Raw genomic sequence first — 27,539 nt, forward strand, 5'->3', positions numbered from 1 at the left:
TACTGTAGATTATTAACAGGATTCCTTGAGACCAAGCGTACATTCCCTAAACCCGGAACTTATGATCCGCCTGCTGGGGATTATGTTTGATTGATTGAAAACTTTATTAACAGATTGCAGAATGTGATCAGGTATATACTGTTAGGATCTCTGTTTAACAGTACTGTATATTTGCATATCTTGTATGTCACAAATGTAACAGTAGGCCTACTGCATATCTGACTATGTCATAAATGTCATGATTAGATTAGATTTGTATATCTGCATATCTGTATATTGTGTATGTTATAAATGTCATTATGAATTGAAAATGGAGGACCCTGATGTAAACAAGACGAAAGTCTTTCTCTGGTCTGCATCTCCTTAACAATTGTGTCTATTGAGCCGTACTGCTGTACTATACCCATTCTGCAATCTGTTAATGAAAGTTTTCAATCAATCAATCAATCAATAACCTAGGATGGCTTAGAGTAGACGACAGAGTACAGCAACTTGCAATGGGCCTGGTCTACAAGATACACTATACGACCGGGGTGCCCATGTACATGTCAAAATACTTCCCAAAGGTCAGTGAATACCACAACCACTACACCAGAGGAAGCTCAACAAATCATGTTAAACCCAGATTCGGCTCAAACAAGGGACTAAACACGTTTAGCAATTATGCCACAACAATGTGGAACGCCCTACCCAAAGCTGTAAAGGAATGTGAATCCCTGCCCACATTCAAAACCGCTCTTAAAGAGTACCTACGGGAGGCTGCAATTCGAAACTGGCCACCGTAAATGCCCAAAACCCCCACCACCTCCTAATAGACAGACTCCTCCCCACCGCATGTATATATTCCCTCCCCGCCGTATATATATTTATCTCCCACCCACCCACCCCCCCCTCCTAATGTACAGTCCCCTCCCCATCATATGTATATAATCTGTCAGGATCTAGGGGTAACAGTACTGTATATTTGAATACCGTTTATGTCCCAAATGTATCAGTACTAAATACCTATATGTCCCTATGCCATAAATGTCATGTATGTTGTGTATGTCATAAATGTCTATATGAATTGAAAATGGGGGACCCTGATGGAAACAAGACAAACGTCTTCTCAGGTCTGCATCCCCTTAACAATTGTATGTATTGAGCCGTACTGTATTGTACTTGTACCCATGCTGCAATCTGTTAAATAAAGTTTTCATTCATTCATTCAATCAATCAATCAGTCCTTAGTCCTTACGTTGCACACGTAGTCATTTACGTTGCTAAATGTACGCTCTTCCACACGCAGCCGTTGCTAAATTGATACTGCACCTGGGTCGGTTTTACGGTACACCGACGAAGGGATTTTGACTGTGACGCACTGGCCTAGCTGATCTGAGATCAGTGGGCGGAAACGGAAGCCGGGGCAGAAAATAAAGAACGTTCGCGGGTTTGTGTTCCCAGTTGGCGCCACGGACCAGAAACAACAACTGTAACTACTAGCTACAGGCAGACGTGTTTATGTCATAGATATTTGCGTATGAAAATAACTAAATAACAACATTTAGCCTTCAATAAGCGGCGCAGACATGATGATTAAATTGTCAGAGGGAGTGATAGAGGTAAGGTTTGACAACATAGCACCGTTATTATAGCTAGCTACAACATATAACTAGAGTAAATACCGCCAGATAAAGCTAATGACTGCTAACGTTGACAGATCGTGGGCACTGCAGAGCTTGGAGGCAGTTTAGGTGTTCTGTTTAGCAGCTTTAACATGATTCGTCCAGACCAACAAACGTGCTAACATAACACTACTAGCTTGTATTGATCAACAGTGGAAACTAACATTAGAAGGATGATGGTGCAAGTGGGAATGGAAGAAGCCATGCTGGAAGCTAGTTAGCCCTGACACAGAACCCTTAGGGAGAAGGGTTACATTAGTAACTCGTTGTTAAAGTTGGATATAATAATAATAAATAAATTTAGTATAACTGATCATGTTACTCTACTCTGTACAGCTTAATACATGATCATTGTTTTGTATCTACAGGCTTTCACAACGGGTACTGATATAACTGAAAACCCACTGCTGCAGCTGGTGGTGAGTATAATGATGTGATTGAGTGAGTGATTGAAAACTTTATTAACAGATTGCAGAATGGGTACAATATACAGTACATGTCAATACACACAATTGTTAATGGGATGCAGACCAGAGAAAGACTTTCGTCTTGTTTACATCAGGGTCCCCCATTTTCAATTCATCATAACATATATGACATACATGACATACAGATAGACTGTACTGCTACATCTATACATTTATGACATACCAGATTTACAAATACTGTACTGTTTGTGATACAAAAAGAGTCTAAAAAAGAGTATATACATTTGACGAAGAAACTGTACATTGGAGGTGGGTTGGGGGAAACTGTACAACTGTAGCAAAACTGTACATTGGAACGAATGAAACCATACTTGGTTCCAAGAAGAGGGTCTCGTGTGTTATTGGGTTAGGACATTTACTGTATGTTGGAGGGGGTTGGGTTAGGACATTTACAGGGGCCAGTTTAGAATTGCAGTCTCCCGTAGGTGCTCTTTGAGAGTGGTTTTGAAAGTGGGTAGTGATTCACATTCCTTTACAGCTTTGGGTAGGGCGTTCCACATTGATGTGGCATAATTGCGAAACGTGTTTAGTCCATTGTTTGAGCCGAATCTGGGTTTAACATGATTTGTGGAGCTCCCTCTGGTGTTGTGGTCGTGGTATTCATTGACCTTTGGGAAGTATTTTGACATGTACATGGGTACCTTGGTCGTGTAGTGTATCTTGTAGACCAGGCCCATTGCAAGTTGCTGTACTCTGCCGTCTACTCTAAGCCATCCTAGGTAGTGAAAGTGGGCAGGGGTGAGGTGGGTTCTAGGAGTAAGGTCAAGTAGTAGTCTGACCAGTTTGTTTTGTGATGTTTGTAATTTTGTTTTTAGCGCCTTTGAGGTGCTTTGGTACCATGAGGTGCAAGCATAGTCGTAGTACCCTTGAATGAGTGCTTCTGCCAGAGTCTTCAGGGTATTCTTGTTTACCAGAGAGGAGATCTGGTACAAGAATCTAGTTCGTTGGTTGACTTTTTTGATTACATTGGATCAGGGGTGTAAAGTACTTGAGTAATTGTACTTTGTTACAATACTTAAGTACTGTTTTGGGGAATTTGTACTTTACTCAAGTATTACTAGGTTTGTATACTTGTACTTTTACTCAATTACATTTACTTAATGGGCCTGGTCTACAAGATACACTACGCGACCAAGGTACCCATGTACATGTCAAAATACTTCCCAAAGGTCAGTGAATACCACGATCACAACACCAGAGGGAGCTCCACAAATCATGTTAAACCCAGATTCGGCTCAAACAAGGGACTAAACACGTTTCGCAATTATGCCACATCAATGTGGAACGCCCTACCCAAAGCTGTAAAGGAATGTGAATCACTACCCACTTTCAAAAACACTCTCAAAGAACACCTACGGGAGACTGCAATTCGAAACTGGCCCCTACAAATGTCTTAACCCAGTTGTACAGTAAATTACCAAGTATGGCTTTGTCAGTATTCCAATGTACAGAGTACAGTGTCCCCCCCCCCCCTCCAATGTACAGCCCCCACCCACCAACCCCACCCCACCCACCCAACCTCCTCCAATGTACAGTTTCTACGTCAAATGTATATACACTCTTTTTCTGGACACTTTTTGTATCACAAACGGTACTGTATTTGCAAATCTGATATGTCATAAATGTATAGATGTAGCAGTACTGTCTATCTGTATGTCATGTATGTCATATATGTTATGATGAATTGAAAATGGGGGACCCTGATGTAAACAAGACGAAAGTCTTTCTCTGGTCTGCATCCCCTTAACAATTGTATGTATTGAGCTGTACTGTACTGTACCCATTCTGCAATCTGTTAATAAACTTTTCAATCAATCAATCAATCAGAGAAAAAAAAACATGCTTTTTACTCTCATTTAAAATGCAGACCTACAAAGTACAAATCTCGCAGGTGCAACAATTTTAATTAGTTATTTGTTTCTCTGGCCGAACTAACGTTAACGTTATTAATCCTGCGGCCGCTCTTTATTTAAAAACAGCCAATCAAATCCCCATCAATGGAAAATGAACCCGCCCACATTGGCTGTCGAATCTACGTACGTTCCATTACTTGTAAATCACGTTGGGAGGACAATTGCCCTCTTTACTGTCTGGATATGATGAAACACCCATGTTGATTCACAATGATACATTTTGTTTTAATTTCTGATCCAGACTATACAGACTCCTCTACTAGCTTATATAGACTGTGGTACTGCCTGTGATCTCATCCACTCGTATCTGGACGTTTATTCTTTGCCCGTCTGTCTAATTTGCTGACACAGCTGTCGGAGGCTGTACCATGCTAATTTTTAACCCATAAGGACCCACGGTGACACAGGTGTCACATGTACTTTACATGTTCTGGAAATTTCCATATAAAGCTTTATCCTTGATTTTACCTCATGAAGTCCCAAAGGGACACCGGTGGAACATCCTGGTGGGTCATGTGAAAGATCGAGTAGCCTCCAGCTGCAACCGCGGAGTGAGCCCCTCACTAGACGCTGTGGCAGGCGCGCGCTGATTGGCGGAGAGTACGGAAGTTAGCTCTAGCGTCAATCCACATTGGGCCTAGCCCCTCCCCCTTGACCAAGCTTGGTGTGTGTGTGTGTGTGTGTGTCTGTGTGTATCTCAGGCGTGCTGGGCCAATTATTTAAAAACCCATGCATTGCTGATTGGTCCTTGTGCAAGACTAGAACACAGGGATCTTTGATTAAACACCTGCCATCAGAAGAATAGACAGTCAGAATAAAAGTTTTTACTTTTACTTTTTTAGTACTTGTAAGTACATTTACAAGTAGAAACTTTTTGACTTTTACTCAAGTGTTTTTAGCCAGATACTCTGACTTTTACTTGAGTAACATTTTTAGACGGTACCCATACTTTCACTTAAGTATAAATTCTGGGTACTTTTTTACACCCCTGCATTGGATGCCATTTTGTCACAGGAAAGATTTGCCTCTAGGATGGAACCTAGGTATGTAATTTCATCTTTCCTTGTGACAATATTGTCACCCACTGTAACTGAAAAGCCGTCGGTCTTGCTTGTTATTTGAACCGAAGAGAATGGACTCAGTTTTACCCAGGTGTAATGATAGTTTGTTATTGTTATCAGCGAGCCAGGTGCAGATTCTGCCGAGTTCTGAGCTGAGTGTTCCCTCATTGGTAACGTCAATCAGTTAAAACGTCAAAAGTTATTTAGCAGGCAGTTAGGCCAATGCCCCAACCCACGGCTGCATCTATGTCCATTCTAAACGTATATAGACTCGTAATGTTAAAGAGTGTAATCTGAAAGTATTCCAGAACGTATTTTCTGACTAAAGATGTGAAAATGCAGTGTGCCACCTTGCTGCTCATCCAAAAAACATGGATGCATACTCTACTTAAACAAATATTTCACTATAATGTACATGTCCTGTACCTTATATATGACAAATAAAACAACTTGTACTTGAACAACAAACACTCTTGGAGGCAGTGTGTTTAGAATGGACATAGATCAATGCAGCCATTATGAGTGAGAAGTGGAGTTCAAATTTTGATTGAGGAATGAGTAGGGCCATATGTACCAAAAAATCATATCCAATATATATTATCAATATCTTCTACGATGTGGGCTAAATGTTCTCTTGAGAGAGACTTTGACGCCTGCTTGCGCTGACTAAGTATGTAGTTAAGTCTTCTATACATATGTGTGTGTATATATATATATATATATATATATATTCTTTTTTAATAAAACATCTATGATCACATTTGGATACTCAATAAAGATAAGAAATATTGAAATAAATTGAAATGGAGAAAAAGCTGACTAAAGACCAATGCATTTGGTAATGAATTAGGCCTAATGTAGAAAAAAAAATAGTATTACTGATGCCTTCTGAAATGTTGAAATATCCAAAGAGTTTGGGGCCAGTCCTAAGTTGGACTCTGTGCTTGTTGACCACATTTCCAATACAGTGTTTGTTCACTAGCTAAATGGGGATAAAATAATAAAGTTGCGTGTACATTAAGACCATCTCTATCTTTCTCTCTTGCATTTCTCTCTCCCTCTATTTTTTCGTTCTCCCTTTCTCTCCAATCGGGAGCGCAAACCCACCTGCACTGATTCACTCTCAAAGACTCTGCTAAGGACTTCATGCTTACTGACCAATTCAGACCCACAAATCCACTACTTCTACTACGTGGAGTCGACACGGCAACATTGTTACTAACGTTAGATTGTTAGAAGCCCATATGAATCATTAACCGTTGTAGCCAATTACAGCCCGCCTCAGCTTTGACAGCCTGTCGGCTCGTTAATTTTGATCTGCCGCTGGCAAACTTTGAACTGGCATCATGTACGATCATCGGTGAACAGTTAGTAAATATCACCTAGTTGAAATATTACAGGCTCGTCCACAATACAAGACTTTACTTTTTATTTTTTTGCCTTTTGTACTTGTGCTCTCATATCCCCAATTTTGTGGTTATGCCAATTCCCTTCCTGGTCGTTGCGCTGCCCCTGCTGTTGGTCTGGGGAGGGTGTAGACGACCACATGTCTCCTCTGTTGGTCTGGGGAGGGTGTAGACGACCACATGCTGCCCCCTACTGACAGTCTGGGGGTGGGTGTAGACGACTACATGCTGCCCTGCTGTTGGTCTGGGGAGGGTGTAGACGACCACATGCTGCCCTGCTGTTGGTCTGGGGAGGGTGTAGAGACGACCACATGCTGCCCTGCTGTTGGTCTGGGGAGGGTGTAGAGACGACCACATGCTGCCCTGCTGTTGGTCTGGGGAGGGTGTAGAGACGACCACATGCTGCCCTGCTGTTGGTCTGGGGAGGGTGTAGACGACCACATGCTGCCCTGCTGTTGGTCTGGGGAGGGTGTAGAGACGACCACATGCTGCCCTGCTGTTGGTCTGGGGAGGGTGTAGAGACGACCACATTCTGCCCTGCTGTTGGTCTGGGGAGGGTGTAGAGACGACCACATGCTGCCCTGCTGTTGGTCTGGGGAGGGTGTAGACGACCAGTCAACCACATACTGACCGAGCCGGCGGTACCGCTGGCGGGAATTTAACCTGGGTCTCTGCGGTGGTAGGCGGGTGCATAGACCTCCACCCAACCCAGCCACCCCACTTTGTGTCTCTTATCGTCTCCGAATGGTCCCACATGACGAACCTGAGTGTCCATGGTTCTGCTGCTCGTCTGATCTTTTAAATCGGTTCAATCTTCAAATAATTGCTGGACCATGACTGTCTCATGTTGCAGATGCAAACACCGGTGTTATGTATTTTAACACAATCAAACTATATCAATATTATAACGGTATTGTCTGTCTCATCCTATATCTTGTTTTATTTTATTTGTGATCTACTTTTTTTTCCTATTTTTTTCTATTTTTCTCTCATCCCAATTTCGTGATTCCAATTCTTCCCTCCCCTGTCTTGAACGTTGCTAGACTATGCCTCCCACTGGTCGGCTGTAGTGAGGATAGAAGCCAAGCCTTGCATCACGTGTCCCCTCCGGTACACGAGGAGGCAGCCTGTCATCTTTTCACCAGACAGCTCGAACTCTCAGTGGCGAGGAGTAACGCGTGGGAGGCTCACGCTGCCCCCGATACTTCCTGTTTCTGCTGTACAGGCGTCACCCAACCGACCTGTAGGAGTCGCCGTCCACAACGTCCAATCCCCACCCACCGGCTTTCCCACCCTCTAACACTGCCAATGGACCTATCTCAAACCCTGCCCTCTTTTCTTGATCCTCCAATCACAGTTGTGATTGGAGGATCAAGAAAAGAGGGCAGGGTTTGAGATAGGTCTATTGTGTTAGTATGACGGCCGGCTAAGCCGGAAGCAACGCAGAGAGCTGGGCTCGATACCAGCATATCCTGTGTTAGTGGCGATCGCCTTGCCCACTGCGCCACTCAGCCGCCCATCCTATATCTTGTTTGAAAATATATCGATATACGGAGAAAAAAAAAAAAAAAAAAAAAAAAACGATATACCGCCCAGCCTTATGAATGTGTTGTCCTCCCCCACCATCACTGAGATCCTGAAGCTTTGCATGGTCCTGTCTTGGGTCACCATAGTTAAGTTGTACCTTGCAGCTGTGGTCACCTTGGCTTAGTTGTACCTTGGAGGTGTGGTCACCTTGACTAAGTTGTACCTTGCAGCTGTGGTCACCTTGGCTAAGTTGTACCTTGGACTTGTGGTCTCGTTGGCATAGTGAGCACATGGTGGGCAGCAGGTTTGTTTACGTTACGTTAGGGAGGTTGAATGCTATGCGACTGGGGGAGGTCAGAGGTTATGTTCCCCTGAAGGCCATTTTTCCAGGCTTATTTTTCTAGGGATGTCCGATATTATCGGCCTACCGATATTGGCATTAAAATGGAAAATATCGGATCGGTTTAGATTTTTTTTTTTTTTTTTACATTTCTATAACCTTTATTTACCCAGGCAAGCAAGTAAGAACAAATTCTGATTTTATTTATTGTCAAAAGTATGCATAATGTTGTGTTAATTCCACAACAAGAGATATTAATGTTACCGTAATTACCTGAAATTGGGGGGGGGGGGGGGGGGACCCTGCATATATCGGTATCGGTTGATATCGGTATCGGAAATTAAGAGTTGGACAATATCGGTATATCAGTATCGGTAAAAAAGCCAATATCGAGCATCCCTACTTATTTCCTATCTTTTAATTATAGGCTTGGGCGATAGGACAATGTTATTGTGCACGTATTGTTCATGTGTCCCCGGAATTATATTCACGTAACCTAACTTGGAGGAGAAAACTTTGGAAAGAAGTTGGCTCTCATTAGCAAAAAAGAATGCAAATGCACCAGGTTTAAAAATACTAATTGCTCTTTTAAGTAGAAGTTTATTCATGCATTGATTTTTCTTCCAAATGGGCTTCACAGAGGGCATTCCTATCTCACTTTGATGCAGGCATAGAGCCTATGAATGTGAATCAAGGTGGATCTGCTTGCTTGGTTTGATAGAATTGGTTTGGTGAAAAGAAAATATAAGAGTTAAGGAAAGAACAAGGCAATCCCGGGGGGAAATGAAGGAGATGTCATGCGCGCCGCCTACAATCTTCTGTAGAATAGCAATCGTCTGCTTAAATATCTGGAATACCAATTTCTATATTTTAAATGGAACTATTTTCTCATTTTGATGTCAAAACTAGCCAAAGAGCGTAGCCTAGCCTTCTACAATGAAAATAGGTTTGGCATCCAACCAGAGTGCAAATGTAACAGTAAAGTGCAACAGTAATATACAATGTACAGGTGATTAGACTGGGTACAAAATATACAAATTAGTACTACGGAGTGTAGTGCTAATCAGATGTATGTACAGATGTAGTATTAATATGTAGAGTGATACAGGTATAAAGACAGTATGGTAGTAGTCATACTGGCCAGCAGCGTAACTAGTAGGATATGTACAGATATAGATATAGTATCTACAGATATCTAAAAGGTCTATGTGCAGGTAAGTACAGACTGGTGTGGATTAGGGCTGCACGATTAATCGGGGGGGGGGGGGGGGAATATCTATTCATAGACCTATGCGATCTCATTTCTATATTTTTGTTTTTTACTTTAAATAATAAAAATAATAAAAAAAAATTCTTACTTAACTTTTTTTAAATTATGACAAAATAAGAATCGTGTGAGAGAATCGTGATCTCAATTCTTAGAGAGAAAAATCATGATTCACATTTTAGCAAGAATCATGCAGCCCTAGTGTGGAAAGATATATACGCGGTGAGCATACAGTATATTATTCGGTATTTATATACAGCATTATTGTACATGCTATCATACATAGCTATGGGTGATAGATAGATATATAAGTACGTATATATGGGGGTTATATGCAGATATATTCAAATATGTATACCGTAATTCCTCTAATAGTAACCCCGGCTTGTATTTGTTTCAACTGTAGCGGGTACCAGGCTTGTATTAGGAGGAGGCCTGTATAAGAGGGAGGCCTATATTTCAAATTTTCAAACGGATCATAATGAATAAATCAACATTTTGTGTCAGTTTGAAGTAACCCAGTAAAATGTACTGGGTTAATTTATTGAAACCAAGTACTGTATGAAATAGTAAACAGTGCAATTACAGGTGGTCACTGGTCATTTCAACGTTTTCAAAGTGAAATCAAGTAACTAGCTCAGTATGCAGCTCAGTATATTAGTAACCCGGCTTGTATTAGGAGGTCGGCTTATAATTGCTTAGCTCAAGAGCGCACCCGGCCATTAATAGAGACCCGGCTTGTATTTGAGAACCGGTTACTATTAGAGGAATTACGGTATATACAGAACCAAGCCTAGGGTTGTAATTGGGCTGTAATGCTGAATGGCTTGATTGAACAAACAATGTAGTAAAACATTTATTTACTAATCTTGGAATGATCTTGGAATGATCTAACGTGTGCATTGTCTTTCTCAGAACATTCGCAAGATCGATGGGGGAAACGGTCCAGCACGCTTTCGGCTGATGATGAGCGATGGAGTGCACACTATGTCCTGTGAGTATATGAATGTACAAAAAAAACTGCAACATATTGCCTCGTAGTCAGGATACAAATAAGCTATAAAACAGATGGTTTTAAGACAGCAGTGAAAGAAGATTTAGCCTAATGCCTTTGGGCCAGTAGTACCAGCTGTGCCAAAAGTTTAAACATGTAATGGACGTGGTTAACCCCTTATGCCCGAGCAGTCGATACGAGATTGATATCATGCCATAAATGGATGAATACAGAATGTATTAATTAATGTTGTGTTTCTTTTTCAAATGTAGCCAAGAGTAAAGACCCTAACCCTGTCAAAACAACACTCAAAGTGTATATTTTCAGCACTACGTTTGTTTACCAATGATTTTAAGTGTTAACCTCTTCCACCCGACGGGTCCGGTACCGGTCCCAAAATGACATCACGTCATAAATCAATCTGTCTCTAGACTGTATGACATAATGTTGCGTTTTTGTTCTCCAAATGTATCCAAGGGTAAACATCCTAACATGTCACGACACAACAGCAGTCATAGTGTATATTTTCAGCAATACGTTTGTTTACCAATAGGTTAAAGTGTTATTAGTGAGATTTTAGTTTTTGAAATGTGATAAGCTTTCGCGGAGGTCGGCCATTTTGAATCGCCGAATGATGATGATTTGTAGTTTCGAAAAACTACAGTACCCAGGAAATTGCCTATCCTTGACAATTCTTAAAAACGAAATATACTTTAATATAAGAAAGAAACTTAAAATATGCTGCAAGATATAAAAAAATTTATTAAAAAAAAATAAGTGTCTGTTTTACTCAACTGTACTCCTGAATTATTTGATCCTTTAGGGCCTTTTTAAATCTCCCCTGAGAGGTACACAACTTCAACCCGTCACTAAGACTATTCCACAATTTAACTCTCAAAATTGAAACACATCATGATCTGAAACTGAAACTGATGTTTTAAAAGCGTAAACAAACTTTTGTATTAGCTAGTGGTGGGCAATATGACAATCCTACATCATCGCAGGCCATGGATATATTGTTATTGTACTTTTGGCACAAACCAGACATAATTTGCATTCATAACTTTGCCCATAGCAATGGGTATGCCGGTCATAAAGATTTTGAATCTCTGTCTACAGTCATAAAATCCACTGCCACAACGGGTAAACCCTCCTATCCATATCACACTTTGCCAATTGGCCTGGCTTTGTTCCTGTCTCAAATTGGCTGCTTTTGGCTGTTTTCCTAGTTCCTAGCTGCTCATTCAGTGTGAGGCCGTTCTGTGCGCCTGAGGGGAAACCCCACTAATCCTGTCTGAATAGGTCTAATGTTGGCCAGAAGTCGCCATATCTGTGCTTATTATTAGTTTATTATTATTATATTATTTGCTTATTATAGGGGCATGTCGATAAAGAAAATTCTTGTAAATGTCCTTCCTTATCGATAATTGTGTACCATTTGCTCAGTTGGGGTGTATAATTACAGATTTTTTGTAATCTGCAAAGCATTCAAAGTACCGGTAGTCAAAATCTGAAGCAAGAATGATATTAAATGTGTATTATGCGTCGGGGGGGAGGGGGGGGGGGGGGTTCTTCCTTGGGTTTTCTTACCTAGACGTGTCGGGGCATCATTGGTTACATCAAAGTATACTACTGTCAAGGTGATCAATTGTTAAAAGCTCAGATTTATGAATTCCACATGACATTGCTGCAAATTCTCAAAGGCAATATATTGCACTGTTACGAGTTCGGTGGAGAGCCCTTGTCATAAACATATTTTTAAAATGTATTTCTCACATCAGAAGCCCTGGGGGAAGACGGGACACAAAAAGCGCGTGTGTCTTGTCCTATCAGATTATTGACAGTGACTGACTACCTTATTTGCATCCAGTCCGTTGGAGCCAGTGAGCGATTGTTCCGCACGCCCTTTAGAGAGTTTGCTTCGGTTGCTCGCTGTGAATCCAGACAGATTTGGAGTTACGGATATAGCGGAAATCCCTAACCTGCCCTCATTAGTCTGGGGAGAGAATATCTACAACCGCCCCTAAAGCTTTAATATATTCAGGACACAAATCCACCCCAGGCAAACACTGTCAAACACTGCAACAAATGTATTTAGCCCAGTGTAGCCTAAACACAGTGGTACTAGGAATGGGCAAAAGTCTTTTTAAGAAATGGGACTATATTTCTCATCTGAACTTATTTTATGAATATTTTGCCCTGCCTCTCCAAAGAAAAGTAATCATTAATAAGGCCATGAATTGGAATCATGGGCTCGGTCTCGTCGGCGACGGTTCCAACCAACTGTAAGTCACTCGTTCCCGTCACCTTTCCATCCAGCCGATTCACGATAACTAGCGTCTTCCCGTGCTTTGTCCGTGTCCTTAATAACGGAGTTGCTGTGCTGGTTTGTAGTCCTGAGTGAAACACAGGCTACTGGCTCCTCAAACATATTAACAAGTTTATTTATTTTCACAACATATTAATAATAATTTTCTGTACATTTATTTTTCAATTTGATATGCGTTCGGATGGATTTTCTACCGGTCCTGGCAAGATTTTTAATTTAACACATTTTAAGAATCCTAACCGGCTAGCGGAAACCCTGTGGTACGCCCCGACTACTGTTAATTAGAGGTGTAACAATGCATTGGTTTGGATCCATACATTAATTCAAAGAGCCACAATCCTTTTCGATACATGTAATGTGCTTATCTATTCACATCAATAATATATCGAAAACCAAAATGTTGTTATTTTGCCCAGATTCAAAGAAGGGTGCCTCAGGTTTTCCCATTGTCATGCAAGTGTTAAGCAGAGCTTAATGGTAAAATACAATTTTCAACCTAATTTCTGTTGTTGTTTGGGTCGAATCATTTTCATAGGAAGATCTGCGATGTCGCCAAATTATGTAATCGTTGCCTAAATAATCGTCTTGTGGTTTACACCCTAAGTAGCCGTTAAACCTCTTGTTAGCAATACTCATGATAAAAACGTCCCATGCCAAGAAAAGGCAATGCATATTGTAGCCTGAATGTTTTACTAATTTCTTTCAATCTTGTAATGTTGTGAACCTGCACCCTGCTATTGTGGGCCGTCCAAAATCCTTTTGAACCTTTTCACTACCACACTACAGAATGTTAACCCTTTCACTACCACACTACAGACGGTTAACCGTCTGTATTGTGTCTGTAGTGTGGTGGTGAAAGGGTTAACCCTTTGATAGTGTGGTAGGGAAAGGGTTAAATGGTTTCTGGTGGGGAACATCAGAGATGCCACTATGGAGTAAGAACGTTTGTCATTTCTAACACTGGGGACTCGAGACTCGACTCGGATTAGAGATTTAGTGACTCGACTACAACACTGCTTGAAGCAGACGGGAGTCGAGCACGTGTTGCTTTATATCCCGAGTGTTCTGGGGCACAACCAGCAGGAGGTAAACGGGGGTCGAGCACGTGTTGCTTTATATCCCGAGTGTTCTGGGGCACAACCAGCAGGAGGTAAACGGGAGTCGAGCACGTGTTGCTTTATATCCCGAGTGTTCTGGGGCACAACCAGCAGGAGGTAAACGTGAGTCGAGCACGTGTTGCTTTATATCCCGAGTGTTCTGGGGCACAACCAGCAGGAGGTAAACGGGATTCATTAAGTTAACTGCAAATCATCAAAGCAGAGTACCGGTAATTAACAAGGAATCAATTTTTCCTTTTTTAATTTGGCGGAATTAGGCATGTTGTTTTGTAAACCCCTTCCCCAACCCCAAACTCCTGAAGTTACACGACAAATAGCCGTTTTCTTGTAGTCTTTAACACAAAAATCCATACTGTAGTAGTAGTAATGGGTGTGGGATGATTGGTTGAGTACTGGTAGGTCTTCAGATTCAGATTATTTTATTGTCGCAGCTTTTTAAAATGTACATACATTCAGAAATACGTGAGATGCTTGTTTTGCCTGGCTCCTCAACCGTAGTAGATTTGTAAACGCATAATACACAACATATATTCTATCTATACAAACTATAACTTTAAACTATAACTATAAACTAAATAAGCTATAAATAAACTAAACTAGAACTATAAACTAAACATAATACACAACGTATATTATGTCTATACAAACTACAATATAAGGTATATGTTAGCAGCTGTGTGTGTGTGTGTAGTGAGTGTGCTTGTGTGGTGTGTAAGTCACTTAAGGTGCTTTTGTGTGTCTGCTTGTGTGATAATTCAGAGTATCAGTCAGTAGTCTGTTTGCCGGTTTGCAAAGACGACGTGTTGGACATTTTGAGCATTGGAAGTGAAGTGCGACGGACACTGCAAGCCAACGTTCGTCACTGGGGAAAAGGAGTGTGGCCAGAATCTAAACAAACCCAAGGGGTAAGGGTGAGGTAGACGGATATGGTAACCCTTGGCTGATGTCAGTCACCAGTATCGTGGAGGTAGAGCAGTCGTCTGGTAATAATCCGGAGGTTCCCGGTTCGATTCCCGCTCCTCCCCGGGCAGCGCATCAAAGTGTCCTTGCAGCAAGACTGTATACTTAGTTCATCAGAGCATATATTTAGCATTTTTAGATTATATATATTAGATTAGATGGTATTTATTATATATTGTAACTATATTTTATTGTAGGGCAAATATAACAGAGGGCATACATACCCCCTCATCTTGCACCTTAACCTTTTTACACTGCCTACTTGCCCACATGCACATGTCCAGAGTTAATTATATTGTTATATTGTTTACACTGCCTATTTGTATTCTTTTTAAATTTTTACTTCTCCACTGTACTATAATTCTATGACCTGTATCATGTCTTCTACCTGTACCTCCCCTCCCCCCTTCCCCCATGCTGCTATGATGCATTTCCCCAAGGGGATCAATAAAGGAATATCTTATCTTATCTTAAGACCCTTAACCCTAACTGCTCCCGATGAGCAGGTTGGCACCTTGCTGCCGTCGGTGTGTGAATGGGCGAATGTGAGGAACAAATTGTAAAGTTGCTTTGGATAAAAGCCGCTCTATAAATGCACCATTTACCTGTATACCTTAGGTTTATATTGTACACATGTCTGAGCTGGACTGCAGGATGCTTCCTAAATGCCCTCTGACGGCTGAACTTCTCTCTACACCCCCCCCCCCCCCCCCCCCCCCCCCCGCAGCTTTCATGCTCTCCACTCAGCTCAACCCCATCGCAGAAGAAAACAAACTGGTCCAAAACTGTATCTGTCAGCTGAAGAAGCACGTGACCAATGTGCTGAAGGACGGACGGTAAGCCTTTTTGGTTCCTGCTTTTATGCTATAAAAGGTGAGGCGTGAAAACCCACCCTGAAACGGAATCTCTGCGTTATTCTTATCATCTCGGACAGTTGTTCAGTCACCTTTTTTATGAACTCTCTCCCGAAGCTAGAAACCATGCATTCATACAATTTATTTGAACGTTTTAGACTCGGTTTGAGGTGGCTTTTCCTTTTTAATGCTGCAGATTGTAGCGTCTGCACAGATTTACAGTAATAATACTAATGTATCCATTGATCATCCATATTAGCAACACTATATTATCACTGACATCCAAGTTGGGGCATCCCCCTTTGAAAAGCCCATCTGAGGTTTCTCTCCTCCTTCTGTGGGGCTTTTTTTCCTATTGCTAGGTTTTTAGTGAGGTTGGGGAAAGTCTAGGAGTGTTGTATACCGTAATTTTCGCACTATACGCCGCACCTGAATATAAGCCGCAGCAGCTAAATTGAATGATGTGTACATATATAAGCCGCACTGGACTATAAGCCGCAGGTGTTTTAATGTTTAATTACCATATGTAAGGGTTCGTGCACAGAGGGGATTGTCGGGAAAGAGATGGCTGTTTGAGGAAGCTCCCATTTATTAAAATTTGTTTAAACGGGAACGATAGCCAGTTAGCCAGCGCCGGGTACAGTAGGTACCAACGTTAGCTCTCATAACGATAGCCAGTTAGCCAGCGCCAGGTACAGTAGGTAGTGGTACCAACGTTAGCTCTCATAACGATAGCCAGTTAGCCAGCGCCGGGTATAGTAGGTACCAACGTTAGCTCACATAACGATAGCCAGTTAGCCAGCGCCGGGTATAGTAGGTACCAACGTTAGCTCACATAACGATAGCCAGTTAGCCAGCGCCGGGTATAGTAGGTACCAACGTTAGCTCTCATAACGATAGCCAGTTAGCCAGCGCCGGGTATAGTAGGTACCAACGTTAGCTCTCATAACGATAGCCAGTTAGCCAGCGCCGGGTATAGTAGGTACCAACATTAGCTCTCATAACGATAGCCAGTTAGCCAGCACCGGGTACAGTATAGGTACCAACGTTAGCTCACATAACGATAGCCAGTTAGCCAGCTAGCCAGCACCTGCGAAATCGAATGCCAAACTGATGATATCAGACGTTGATATCAGGAGCTATCAGTAGCTAGATAACATTAGACAACGCCTCATGCATTAATAAACTAAAGTGAATAGTTCGTTGACTGGGTCATTTTGTATAATGCTTCAGTTATGTTGAAAGAGGAGCTCTGAGCTGCTCATGCACTCCTCTTGCCGTAATGGTTTGTTGACGTGCGTCTGTGAGGAGGAGGGGCAAGGTGTGCACTGCTGTCTGATCTGACGGTCACAGAGCTGAGGGAGTGCGCCCAGTTAGCTGTAAAAATCCATAGATTAGCCGCACCGTTATATAAGCCGCAGGGTCGAAAAATGGGGGAAAAAGCCGCGGCTTATAGTCCGAAAATTACGGTATTCGGATTTTATGGTGGTTTTGTGCTCTTGATTTATTGTGATGTTTCTTCTTGACTTGTCTAAAGAAGTAGTCGAGGCATTACCTTGTGATTTCGGGCTTTTACAAATACATTTGATTTGATTTATAAATACAGTACATTGAATGTACGTCACTTGCGTCTCTGTGGTTCTGCGTGTGTTCTGCTGCAGGCGCGTGGTGGTCATTCTGGACATCGACATCGTCAAATCTGCTGAAGAGGTTGATGGGAAAATTGGAGACCCTGTTCCTTACACTGAAGGTGAGGCTCCACTGCAAACACATCTCCACGTGTAACCCCAAAGAAATCACGCACACACACACACACACACACACACAGACTCAATTATTTAATGGATGAATAATTTATAGCGCTGCTCACCAGTCGATTGTTTTCTAAGGCGAGACTGATCTGACCTTTCTGTATCACAGTGGTTTAACGCGTCGACATGTTCAAATGTTCCCAGCAGGTCAGAGTAAAGGTCCGTCTGCCCCCGCCGCCACAGGCCGACCCCTGCAGCCACAGAACGGGAACGACGGTGAGCGCTGCTCTTTTCACATGGTTGTCCCCCCCCCAAGGGGATCGATAAAGGAATATCTTATCTCATCTTTACGAGTTAAGGGAAGGTACGGCAATTTTGGTTCCTCTATATATTCTATAATTAAAAGTCAAATTTGAAAGGTGGAGAGGAATCCGAGCCTGAGCACAACGTAAGAACAAAATGGCCGCTGTGTGAATATGGTCAATTAACTGAACCCTTGAGATGGAAGAACCATATAACTCTGATTTGAAATTATATATTTATTATTATACAATTTTTTACAGCCCATGTATTTGTAGTCACTTGGAGTGTGAATGTGACCTCTATTGTCCGTGCATCCCACGTGGGGAAATGGGGGAGTAGGGAGGGGATACATGCATGTAACATGTAAACAACATACATTTTGAACCCACTAAATATTTTTTTTATGAAAATTACTTTTATTCCACACCTTTCTAAAGGCTCTGTGGATGTATTATTTAAAAGAATAATAATGACTAAGATTACTCTACATGACATTTGTATCTATAGCACCTTTAACTATGAATGTACAAAACACTCCAGCTTACCAGCTTTTAGATAATAAAGATAGAAAACACTGCTCCTCTGACACCTTAAAGCTGCGCCGGTTAGTTTTAGGGTTTGAACCTCTAAAGTCAAAATGAAGTGTGATATCTCTCTAGTACTGGACACATAAAGTGGAAGGAGAAAAAATGGATCCCCGGAGCACTTGTTTGAAACTAGGAGTTATCTGTTTGGCTGTGGCTCCAGACAAAGAACCATCCTCTGAGTGAAATGTTGGTTCTCTTTGTTTTCGAACAGTGTTTTTCCGTTTCGGTGGTGGGGGTGGGGGGGGGTGTGTGTCTATTATAAACAATATTCAAGCATTCATAACTAGTTATTATAGGGGTAATTCTTTCTTCTCAAGACTACCCGGTGCAGAATAAAATGCCATGGAGCGCTTCTTGAAACTAAGAAGGTGCTCTTTGGAAGAGTATGAATATTTCTTGAAGGAATGAGGAAGAAACCACGGCACTCAACTTATATATATATATATATATATATAAAAAAGAAGGCTTAATTTCATTGGCAAGTTCTTACAGAACATGGTTAAAAAAAGACTACCCGGTGCAGCTTTAAAACAGAATATATATATATATATATATATATATATATATGGTTCTTCGTTTTAGGTACTCGCCATCATTACAACCTCTCGTGTTAAGAACTCACCATCGTGTTGTCGCTAATAGACCAGTTGGTGCCACAGTGGAGTGAGGGGCTCATCACTGCTGTTGTGCAGAAGGAGAGGTGGTTTCTAGTCCTACAGTAGTGCGGCGCCACACACACACTGGGGATGGAAGAGTCAAAGGTTTGAAACCCCGGCCAGCGTGGATATCGGTCGTCTTGTTGCTCGTTGACATGTTAAGTGAAGGCTTATGCAACGTTAGGTTCATTTGGATGGTGCTGCTGCGGTTGCCACTAGATGGCAGTGTTTCTATGCTGACTTTGTTCAGTATTCACAAGCACATAAGTCATTTTGTACACGGTTCAGAAATACTGCTGGACTCCCTGACTGTGAATGTTTTACATCTCCTTCTCAGCCTCTGCTTTGATTGACCTTCACAATACCGGCGTCGAGCCTCCCCGTTTCGCGTGAATAATTGACATAATGAGCTTGTATTGAAATGACTGCCTGGTATGTTGCTTTTAGCCACCCACCTGCATGCCTAGGCTGTTGTTTCCAATGCCATGTAATCAAGGTGTGCTTGTCGATCTCTGTGCCGACCCTCATCTCCTTAAGAGTCTGCTAAAAGCTCGCTTAATAGAAAAACATTACAAACGGGGCGTTAGCTCGAGTCTTTCAGTTTGCTCTTATATGCAGGAACACGGTCTACCCAAGAGGACTTGTGTGATGAAGATGTTGACTTTGATCATAATTTTGCTTTAATTTACCCCCCCCCCCCCCTCACCCCCTTAACAAATAAATAGTTGATGTTAATGCCAAACGTAAGGGCTGTCCGATATTATCGGCCGATATCGGCATTAAAATGTGATATCGGAAAATATTGGTATCTGTTTTCAAATTTTTACATTTCTATAACCTTTATTTACCCAGGCAAGCAAGTAAGAACAAATTCTGATTGTATTTATTGTCAAAAGTATGCATAATGTTGTGTTAATTCCACAACAAGAGATAGGTATTTAATGCTAATTACCTGAAATTATTCCATTTTTGGGGGGGGGGAAACCCTGCATATATCGGTATCGGTTCATATCGGTATCGAAAATTAAGAGTTGGACAATATCGGTATCGGTAAAAAAGCCAATATCGAGCATCCAAGCAGTATTATTAACCGACGAGCAGGTGACCCGTCGTACCAAATTGCATGATCCTGGGGAGAGATGAAGCGCAAATCCGCCGCCCTCCTCCCGGCACGTGCCGCTGTCCTCCCGGTGCGTGTCACGGCAGGTATTCATCCTTCTAATCCTTCCGGTCGGGGATTGAAGTCGTGGCGGGCGGTCCTCCTCCTCCTCCTCATCAGCACAGTTATTGTTCGTGACTCTCTCTCTGTGCCGTCGCTCAATCCGGGAGGCTTAGTTTCCGGAAATGCAGCGGTGGGCAAAGTGGGGAGACTTAAGTGGACACTTTGAACCCTAATCCGGCGTGTGAGATGATGCACACAAATCAAATGTGCAGCGCGGCTTCTGTCCAAAAAACGGAAAGCCGTGTCAGGCAGCCGGCGAGAGCAGCTTTTGGTTTGTACACACTTTGTGCCTCAGACTGGATTCCGTGAAATGTGAATCGTCCACCACCACCACCCCCCCCTCCCCCCACATGACTGACATGTCATATCGCACACATGCATCTTCGCAACTTGTTCGTTAGGATTTTGTCGTCACCTCTACTTTACTCTAAGTAAGACATGTGAGAGGAAGGGTGAAGTAGAGTTGTGAATTCAAGTCTTGAAGTGTCGTCTTCTTCATAGGAAGAGTAGTTGTTACTGAGGTAACAACTAATGGGCATCCTAAATAAAATTAATAAATAAATATAATGCTGTGTATATTATAGGGCTGACCCCTATTAATCGATTAGTCGACTAATCGGTCGAAAGGAGCCGTAGTCGACTGGCCAACCTCTTAGTCGAATATAATAAAAAATTAATATATATATATATATATATTTTTTTTTAATCATTCTTTCCAAAAGAAAAGAGGCCTAGAAGCGTGGCTAACGCTAATGGCACGCATGCCAGAGACTAACTGCCTACGAAAACAGGCACAGAGGCACTGAAAGAGGATTTCACCCGTCTAATGAACACACTAGACTAGACAAATATCAAGATGTATCCATCAGTGGACCAATTGCATGCTTTTGCAGAGGACAAGAAGCCTTCAGTCGACTCCTTCAGACATTAAGCACCCCCCACAGCCCAAATGGAATGATAAAAAAAAAAAAAAAAAAAACGTTTTAAAATATTATATATATATTTTTTTTGTCGACCAATAGTCGACTAACGGCAAATTTTGGCCAATCCTAGTCGACCATCCAAATCCTTAGTCGGGGACAGCCCTAGTATATTATGGAGGTCACTTATACTTAATACAGACAAAGGAACTTGGGCATTGGTCGGTACATTTGTCAGTATGTCATATCGGGTACTGTAATTCTAGTGATATGCCACGTTCAAGGTAAGCCAGATGTACAGTACCTACAGTACCCAAGGCCATACTGACAATAGGGCCTACATGATAATATAATGGTGGCACACAGAGATACGCTTATACAACAAGTTAATATTAAGGCCTTGGCAGGTTCACATTAAGGCCTCGGGTCTCTTTAACATGGGAGAACATTCCTCTGTGGAGGGGAGGGTGCTCTCTAATGTGAGTTACATACAGGGGTGTATTCAAACATTTTATTAAATGCGTATACGAGTCATGGTGGTTAATATGAAAATGATTATAGAGAAGGTACGGTATAAATGTATACATTTTAGTTTTTTTGTGATTTGAAACTCTCCACATGCAGTGGGATAATTACAACGATCAAGGCATTGCAATTCAGAGAAACCGATTCCTCTACTTCGTGCCTGATGAATGTATCCGCTCCTCCATTTTGATTTCTCCTCCTCCGTTCCTCCACCAGCAGGCCGGAGTTTCAACAGAGATTTTGGGAAGAAGACGTCGACCCCTGCTCTGCCTAGTACTCCTGGTGGATCCTCCAAGGTTGTGCCCATCACCAGCCTCAACCCGTACCAGTCCAAGTGAGTGTCTGCTGCTCTTCAAAGTGGGGCTCTGATCCAAATCCTCTGAACAATCTCGTGTTATCTTACAGCTGAAACCCGCTCCTACAAAGCCTTTTCTAGGTTGCCGAGTAATAATTCATGAACCTATTGTCATAGTTTCTGCATTTGTATAGAGTTATCATTTTTGTATCATAATCCGACGATACACTTGTACTCCAATAACACCTTTACTTTTTACTGCCTTCAGTCACTTTAACATATGCATATAAGAGCTCGTTATTAATGAAAGTGTGCTAAACAGTGAATTTTGTTGCGGTTTGTTGGTCAGAAGGTAGAGAAACATAGTTTTAACTCTGCTAGTTACCTATAAGAACACAATAAAGCTTCCTCACAGAATTAACTCTGGTAGTTGCCTACAAGAACACAATACAGCCTACTCACAGAATTAACTCTGGTAGTTAGTTACCTACAATAACACAATACAGCCTACTCACAGATTTAACTCTGGTAGTTAGTTACCTACAAGAACACAATACAGCCTACTCACAGAATTAACTCTGGTAGTTAGTTACCTACAAGAACACAATAAAGCCTCCTCACAGAATTAACTCTGGTAGTTAGTTACCTACAAGAACACAATACAGCCTACTCACAGAATTAACTCTGGTAGTTAGTTACCTACAAGAACACAATACAGCCTACTCACAGAATTAACTCTGGTAGTTAGTTACCTACAAGAACACAATACAGCCTACTCACAGAATTAACTCTGGTAGTTAGTTACCTACAAGAACACAATAAAGCCTCCCCACAGAATTAACTCTGGTAGTTAGTTACCTACAAGAACACAATAAAGCCTCTCCACAGAATTAACTCTGGTAGTTAGTTACCTACAAGAACACAATAAAGCCTACTCACAGAATTAACTCTGGTAGTTAGTTACCTACAAGAACACAATAAAGCCTCCCCACAGAATTAACTCTGGTAGTTAGTTACCTACAAGAACACAATAAAGCCTCCCCACATAATTAACTCTGGTAGTTAGTTACAAGAACACAATACAGCCTACTCACATAATTAACTCTGGTAGTTAGTTACAAGAACACAATACAGCCTACTCACAGAATTAACTCTGGTAGTTACCTACAAGAACACAATACAGTCTACTCACAGATTTAACTCTGGTAGTTACCTACAAGAACACAATACAGCCTACTCGCAGAACTAACTCTGGTAGTTACCTACAAGAACACAATACAGCCTACCCACAGAATTAACTCTGGTAGTTACCTACAAGAACACAATACAGCCTACCCACAGAATTAACTCTGGTAGTTACCTACAAGAACACAATAAAGCCTACTCACAGAATTAACTCTGGTAGTTACCTACAAGAACACAATACAGCCTACTCACAGAATTAACTCTGGTAGTTACCTACAAGAACACAATACAGCCTACTCACAGAATTAACTCTGGTAGTTACCTACAAGAACACAATACAGCCTCCCCACAGAATTAACTCTGGTAGTTACCTACAAGAACACAATAAAGCCTACTCACAGAATTAACTCGGGTAGTTGAAAGGAAAAACACAATAAAGGAATAGCCTACTCGCAGAATTGACCGACCCCCAAGCTCCGCCCTCTTTTCTTGACCCTCCAATCGCGACCGACTCTTTCCTTTACATGGGTCAAGCAGAGAGCGGGGGTGTAGCTTGCGATCAGAGTTGAGGCGAGTCTTCTTGCACTACGCGAGTTCATGAGGCAGTTATCCCAGTAATAGTTTTAACATTGTTCAAAGTAACATGCTAAATACGTTTCAAGTTAAAGTTTTCTGTTTTATTTGTCACGTATAAAGTACATTACATTGAAATGCTTGGTTCTGTATGAGCCCCCTGATAATGTGCTTCATACTGTGAAAAGAATAAAGTCCAAACACTATACAATATAAGATGATCCTTTATTAATCCCCTTGGGGAAATAAAGGGGGGGGGGGGTACAGGGGGTACAGGGGGGGGGGGTGCATAGCTTCACAGTCCTATACAGTCCAGTATCTATATAAATATACAAACTAAAGTACAAAATGCAAACCTTTTTTTTAATGCAAAAATGTGGTATGGATGTTGTGCAAATCTTTTTGTAATAAATGGATAAAATATGGTGTAGTGTTAAAAATGCATTCTGTCTGGAAAAGGAACCGGACTAAACGTTGGTCGTCCTCATGGTGTTTCTCACTAACTAATTAATTCAGAAACATTGCCCACTGTGCTTCCGCTTCAAGCTGTTGTGATTATGCTGTACAATAAATTCAAACGTCAGTATTTTACAGCATACGCTCAGTGATGGCCTATGGCAGTGGTTCCCAAAGTGTGGGGCGCATCAACAAAAATTATTAAAGAAAATAAATCTCCTATCCTACTGTAGGCCTACAACTACATTTTTAATTAGGCCAAATAATTTCACAGTGGCACATGACAATTAGCCAAATAAAATATAAAACTATAATTGTGTCTTTGTCGTTATGTTAATCTTGTCTTGTTAGTAGTAGAGGACATGACATGTTGCATCTAGGTGGGGACCAGGTTAGCTGGGGCTTGAAAATATTTCCAACTACCCAAGTGGGGCCTGATTGAAAACATTTGGGAACCACTGGCCTATGGTATTCTTTTGAGTAAAAAAAAAAGATTAAAAAAAAAGCTTAGTTTAACATTTTCTAGTTGTGTGTCTAACTTAACACTTTGAATGCCCAAAACGACATAACACGTGTTATCAGCCCGCCCCCTGAATGCCCACCACGACAATTAGCGTGTTATTATTTTATCTGAATTCATATTTCATCAACGAGTCACCCGTTGGTAAACCAGCCCCATCAGGAGCTCAGATGTGAAAAAACCGCCCCCTATCGTCTCCCAGATGGTAATGCACCCTTTTGGAATGGACTCAATGAAAATGGATGAGAAAAGAAAAATCCGGAATCCACATTTTACTTGTCAGGCATGTAACCGGAGATGATCCCAGTCATTGCCCACCCTCAGAACAGCGTTTCCACTACCCAGCGTTGGATCAATAAAAACGATAGATTTTTGGAATGGCGATCAGGAATTGGAATGTCCTTTTTGGAGAACATCTGATCTGAGGTAAGGAATCATTTTACAAGTCTTGGGATAATCAGAGTTGTATTTGCTGAGATCTCAGTGTTCGCCCTATGTGTGTGTGTGGGCGATGGCTTTGAGGAAATCGGAGAATCGATTTTTCAGATCGCCTATATAGCGTGCATACGTACACATACCGGTATACTATCGATAATCTAGCGTTTATTTGAAAACGATTCATAAATAGGCCGAAAAATGACAACGTTCTAGAATATTCCAGTACAGGGCGTTTATTATGGAATCTTTTTATTTTCCTTGGAAACGAGGGCTTCAAAATGCTATATAAACGGAAATTAACCGATAAAAAAACAATCCGCTTCGACAATGTTGACTGGAAAATGAGTCATTGATAAGCGACGGGCAGAGTAGACACATAGCCATAATTTAAAACATAGATTAGGCGATATTAACGCTAACATTGAAGTGGATGGTGGGCATTCAAGCACTAAATCGTGCGCCCCCTGCTGGCACTGAAAGAGTTAAAGGAAAACGCCAATTTTTTTTGAAATTAGCTTATTTGCCATCTACCCTGGAGTTAGACAAGAAGATGCATACCTTTTTCCTTCTCTGTGCATGCGCACCGTTAGCCTAGCTTAGCGTCAGTCACTGGAAGTAGGTTCCTCCATTAGCCTAGTTCCAAACGTCTTCCTACTACTACTGCATGCACAGAGAAGAAAAAGGTATGTATCTTCTTGTCTAACTCCAGGGTTCCCAAAATGTTGGAGTGTTAAGATGCATACCTTTTTCTTCTCTGTGCATGCAGTAGGAGTAGGAAGACACGCACCGTTAGCCTAGCTTAGCGTCAGTCACTGTAAGTAGGTTCCTCCATTAGCCTAGTTCCCAACGTCTTCCTATTCCTACTGCATGCACAGAGGAAAAAAAAGGTATGTATCTTCTTGTCTAACTCCAGGGTAGATGGCAAATAAGCTAATTTCCCAAAATGTTGGGAGTTTTCCTTTAAAATGTATACCAAGGCACGGGAGTAATCCCAGTATCCATCTCTTAACGGTAGATTGACCAGCCTTACTCAAGGATGTCATTTAAGGTATGAGTCACGTTGACATTGTGAATCATTATGAATATTTCTCGTTCTGCCAGGTGGACCATCCGGGCTCGTGTCACCAACAAGAGCGCCATCCGTACCTGGAGCAACACGCGCGGGGACGGCAAGCTGTTCTCCATGGAGCTCGTGGATGAGAGCGTGAGTGCGGTCTAGGGCTGACCCCTATTAGTCGACTAATCGGTCGAAAGGAGCCTTAGTCGAATACAAAAAAAAATATATATATATATTATTATTATTTTTTCATTCTTTCCAAAAGAAAAGAGGCCTAGAAGCGTGGCTAACGCTAATGGCACGCATACCAGAGGCTAACTGCCTACGAAAACAGGCACAGAGGCACTGAAAGAGGATTTCACCCATCTAATGATGAACACACTACTAGACTAGACAAATATCAAGATGTATCCATCAGTGGACCAATTGCATGCTTTTGCAGAGGACAAGAAGCCTTCAGTCGACTCCTTCAGACATTGAGCACCCCCCACAGCCCAAATGGAATGATTAAAAAAAAAATATATATATATTATATATATATACGGTATATATTTCTTTTGTTGACTAATAGTCGACTAACGGCAAATTTTGGCCAATCATAGTCGACTATCCAAATCCTTAGTCGGGGACAGCCCTAGTGCGGTCATATTTATTCAAAGGTGCCATGTGTAATGTTTTAGTCGTTTTGGAATGGCGACCATGTACACTTCGACCATGTACACTCGAATGACGACCATGTACACTCGACCAACGGCGCAAAATGCTGTCCTTTTGCCGATAAGATAGCATAAAATGGTTGGTACCTCTGAAATTACCAAGTGGTTTTCATATACAAGGAATTTGATTTGGTAGTTTTCGGTGCAACATTAATGGACAGACAATAACGGGACAGATAATAAAATAAAAAGGTGGAATAAAATGGAATATAAATTAAAATAGAAGCACAATAGAATAGAATATGGAATCATTATGAAATAAAAATAGGCCAGGGCTGAACAACTGTAAAATAAAATGGGATATAAACAAAATTTAATAAAACATGTCTTCTTTCCAACGATACCTTTTTATATTTTCTTGAAGGAATAAGGAAAGAACCAAGGCACTCGACTAAATAAAAAAAAAAAAAAAAA

At 41.5% G+C, this 27,539-nt stretch overlaps 1 protein-coding gene across 4 annotated transcripts in view; it reads left to right on the plus strand.

The window, feature by feature from the left end:
- Positions 1–1,455: 1,455 nt before the first annotated feature.
- The window catches only part of rpa1 (replication protein A1), a 71,486-nt gene continuing 45,402 nt past the window's right edge, over positions 1,456–27,539 (plus strand). Inside the window, exons 1-8 of one of the 4 annotated variants that reach the window (XM_084312310.1) lie at positions 1,456–1,601; positions 2,033–2,083; positions 10,582–10,660; positions 15,795–15,903; positions 17,583–17,671; positions 17,877–17,948; positions 22,102–22,219; positions 26,454–26,556. In XM_084312310.1, coding sequence (XP_084168436.1) covers positions 1,569–1,601; positions 2,033–2,083; positions 10,582–10,660; positions 15,795–15,903; positions 17,583–17,671; positions 17,877–17,948; positions 22,102–22,219; positions 26,454–26,556 — 654 coding nt within the window. In that variant the 5' untranslated portion in view covers positions 1,456–1,568. The remainder of the gene's footprint in view (positions 1,602–2,032; positions 2,084–10,581; positions 10,661–15,794; positions 15,904–17,582; positions 17,672–17,876; positions 17,949–22,101; positions 22,220–26,453; positions 26,557–27,539) is intronic. The other 3 variants (XM_084312312.1, XM_084312311.1, XM_084312313.1) reach the window with 3 other exon arrangements.

The sequence above is a fragment of the Notolepis coatsorum genome (genome assembly GCF_963971535.1).
Source record: "Notolepis coatsorum genome assembly, chromosome: 1".
NCBI lineage: Eukaryota > Metazoa > Chordata > Actinopteri > Aulopiformes > Paralepididae > Notolepis > Notolepis coatsorum.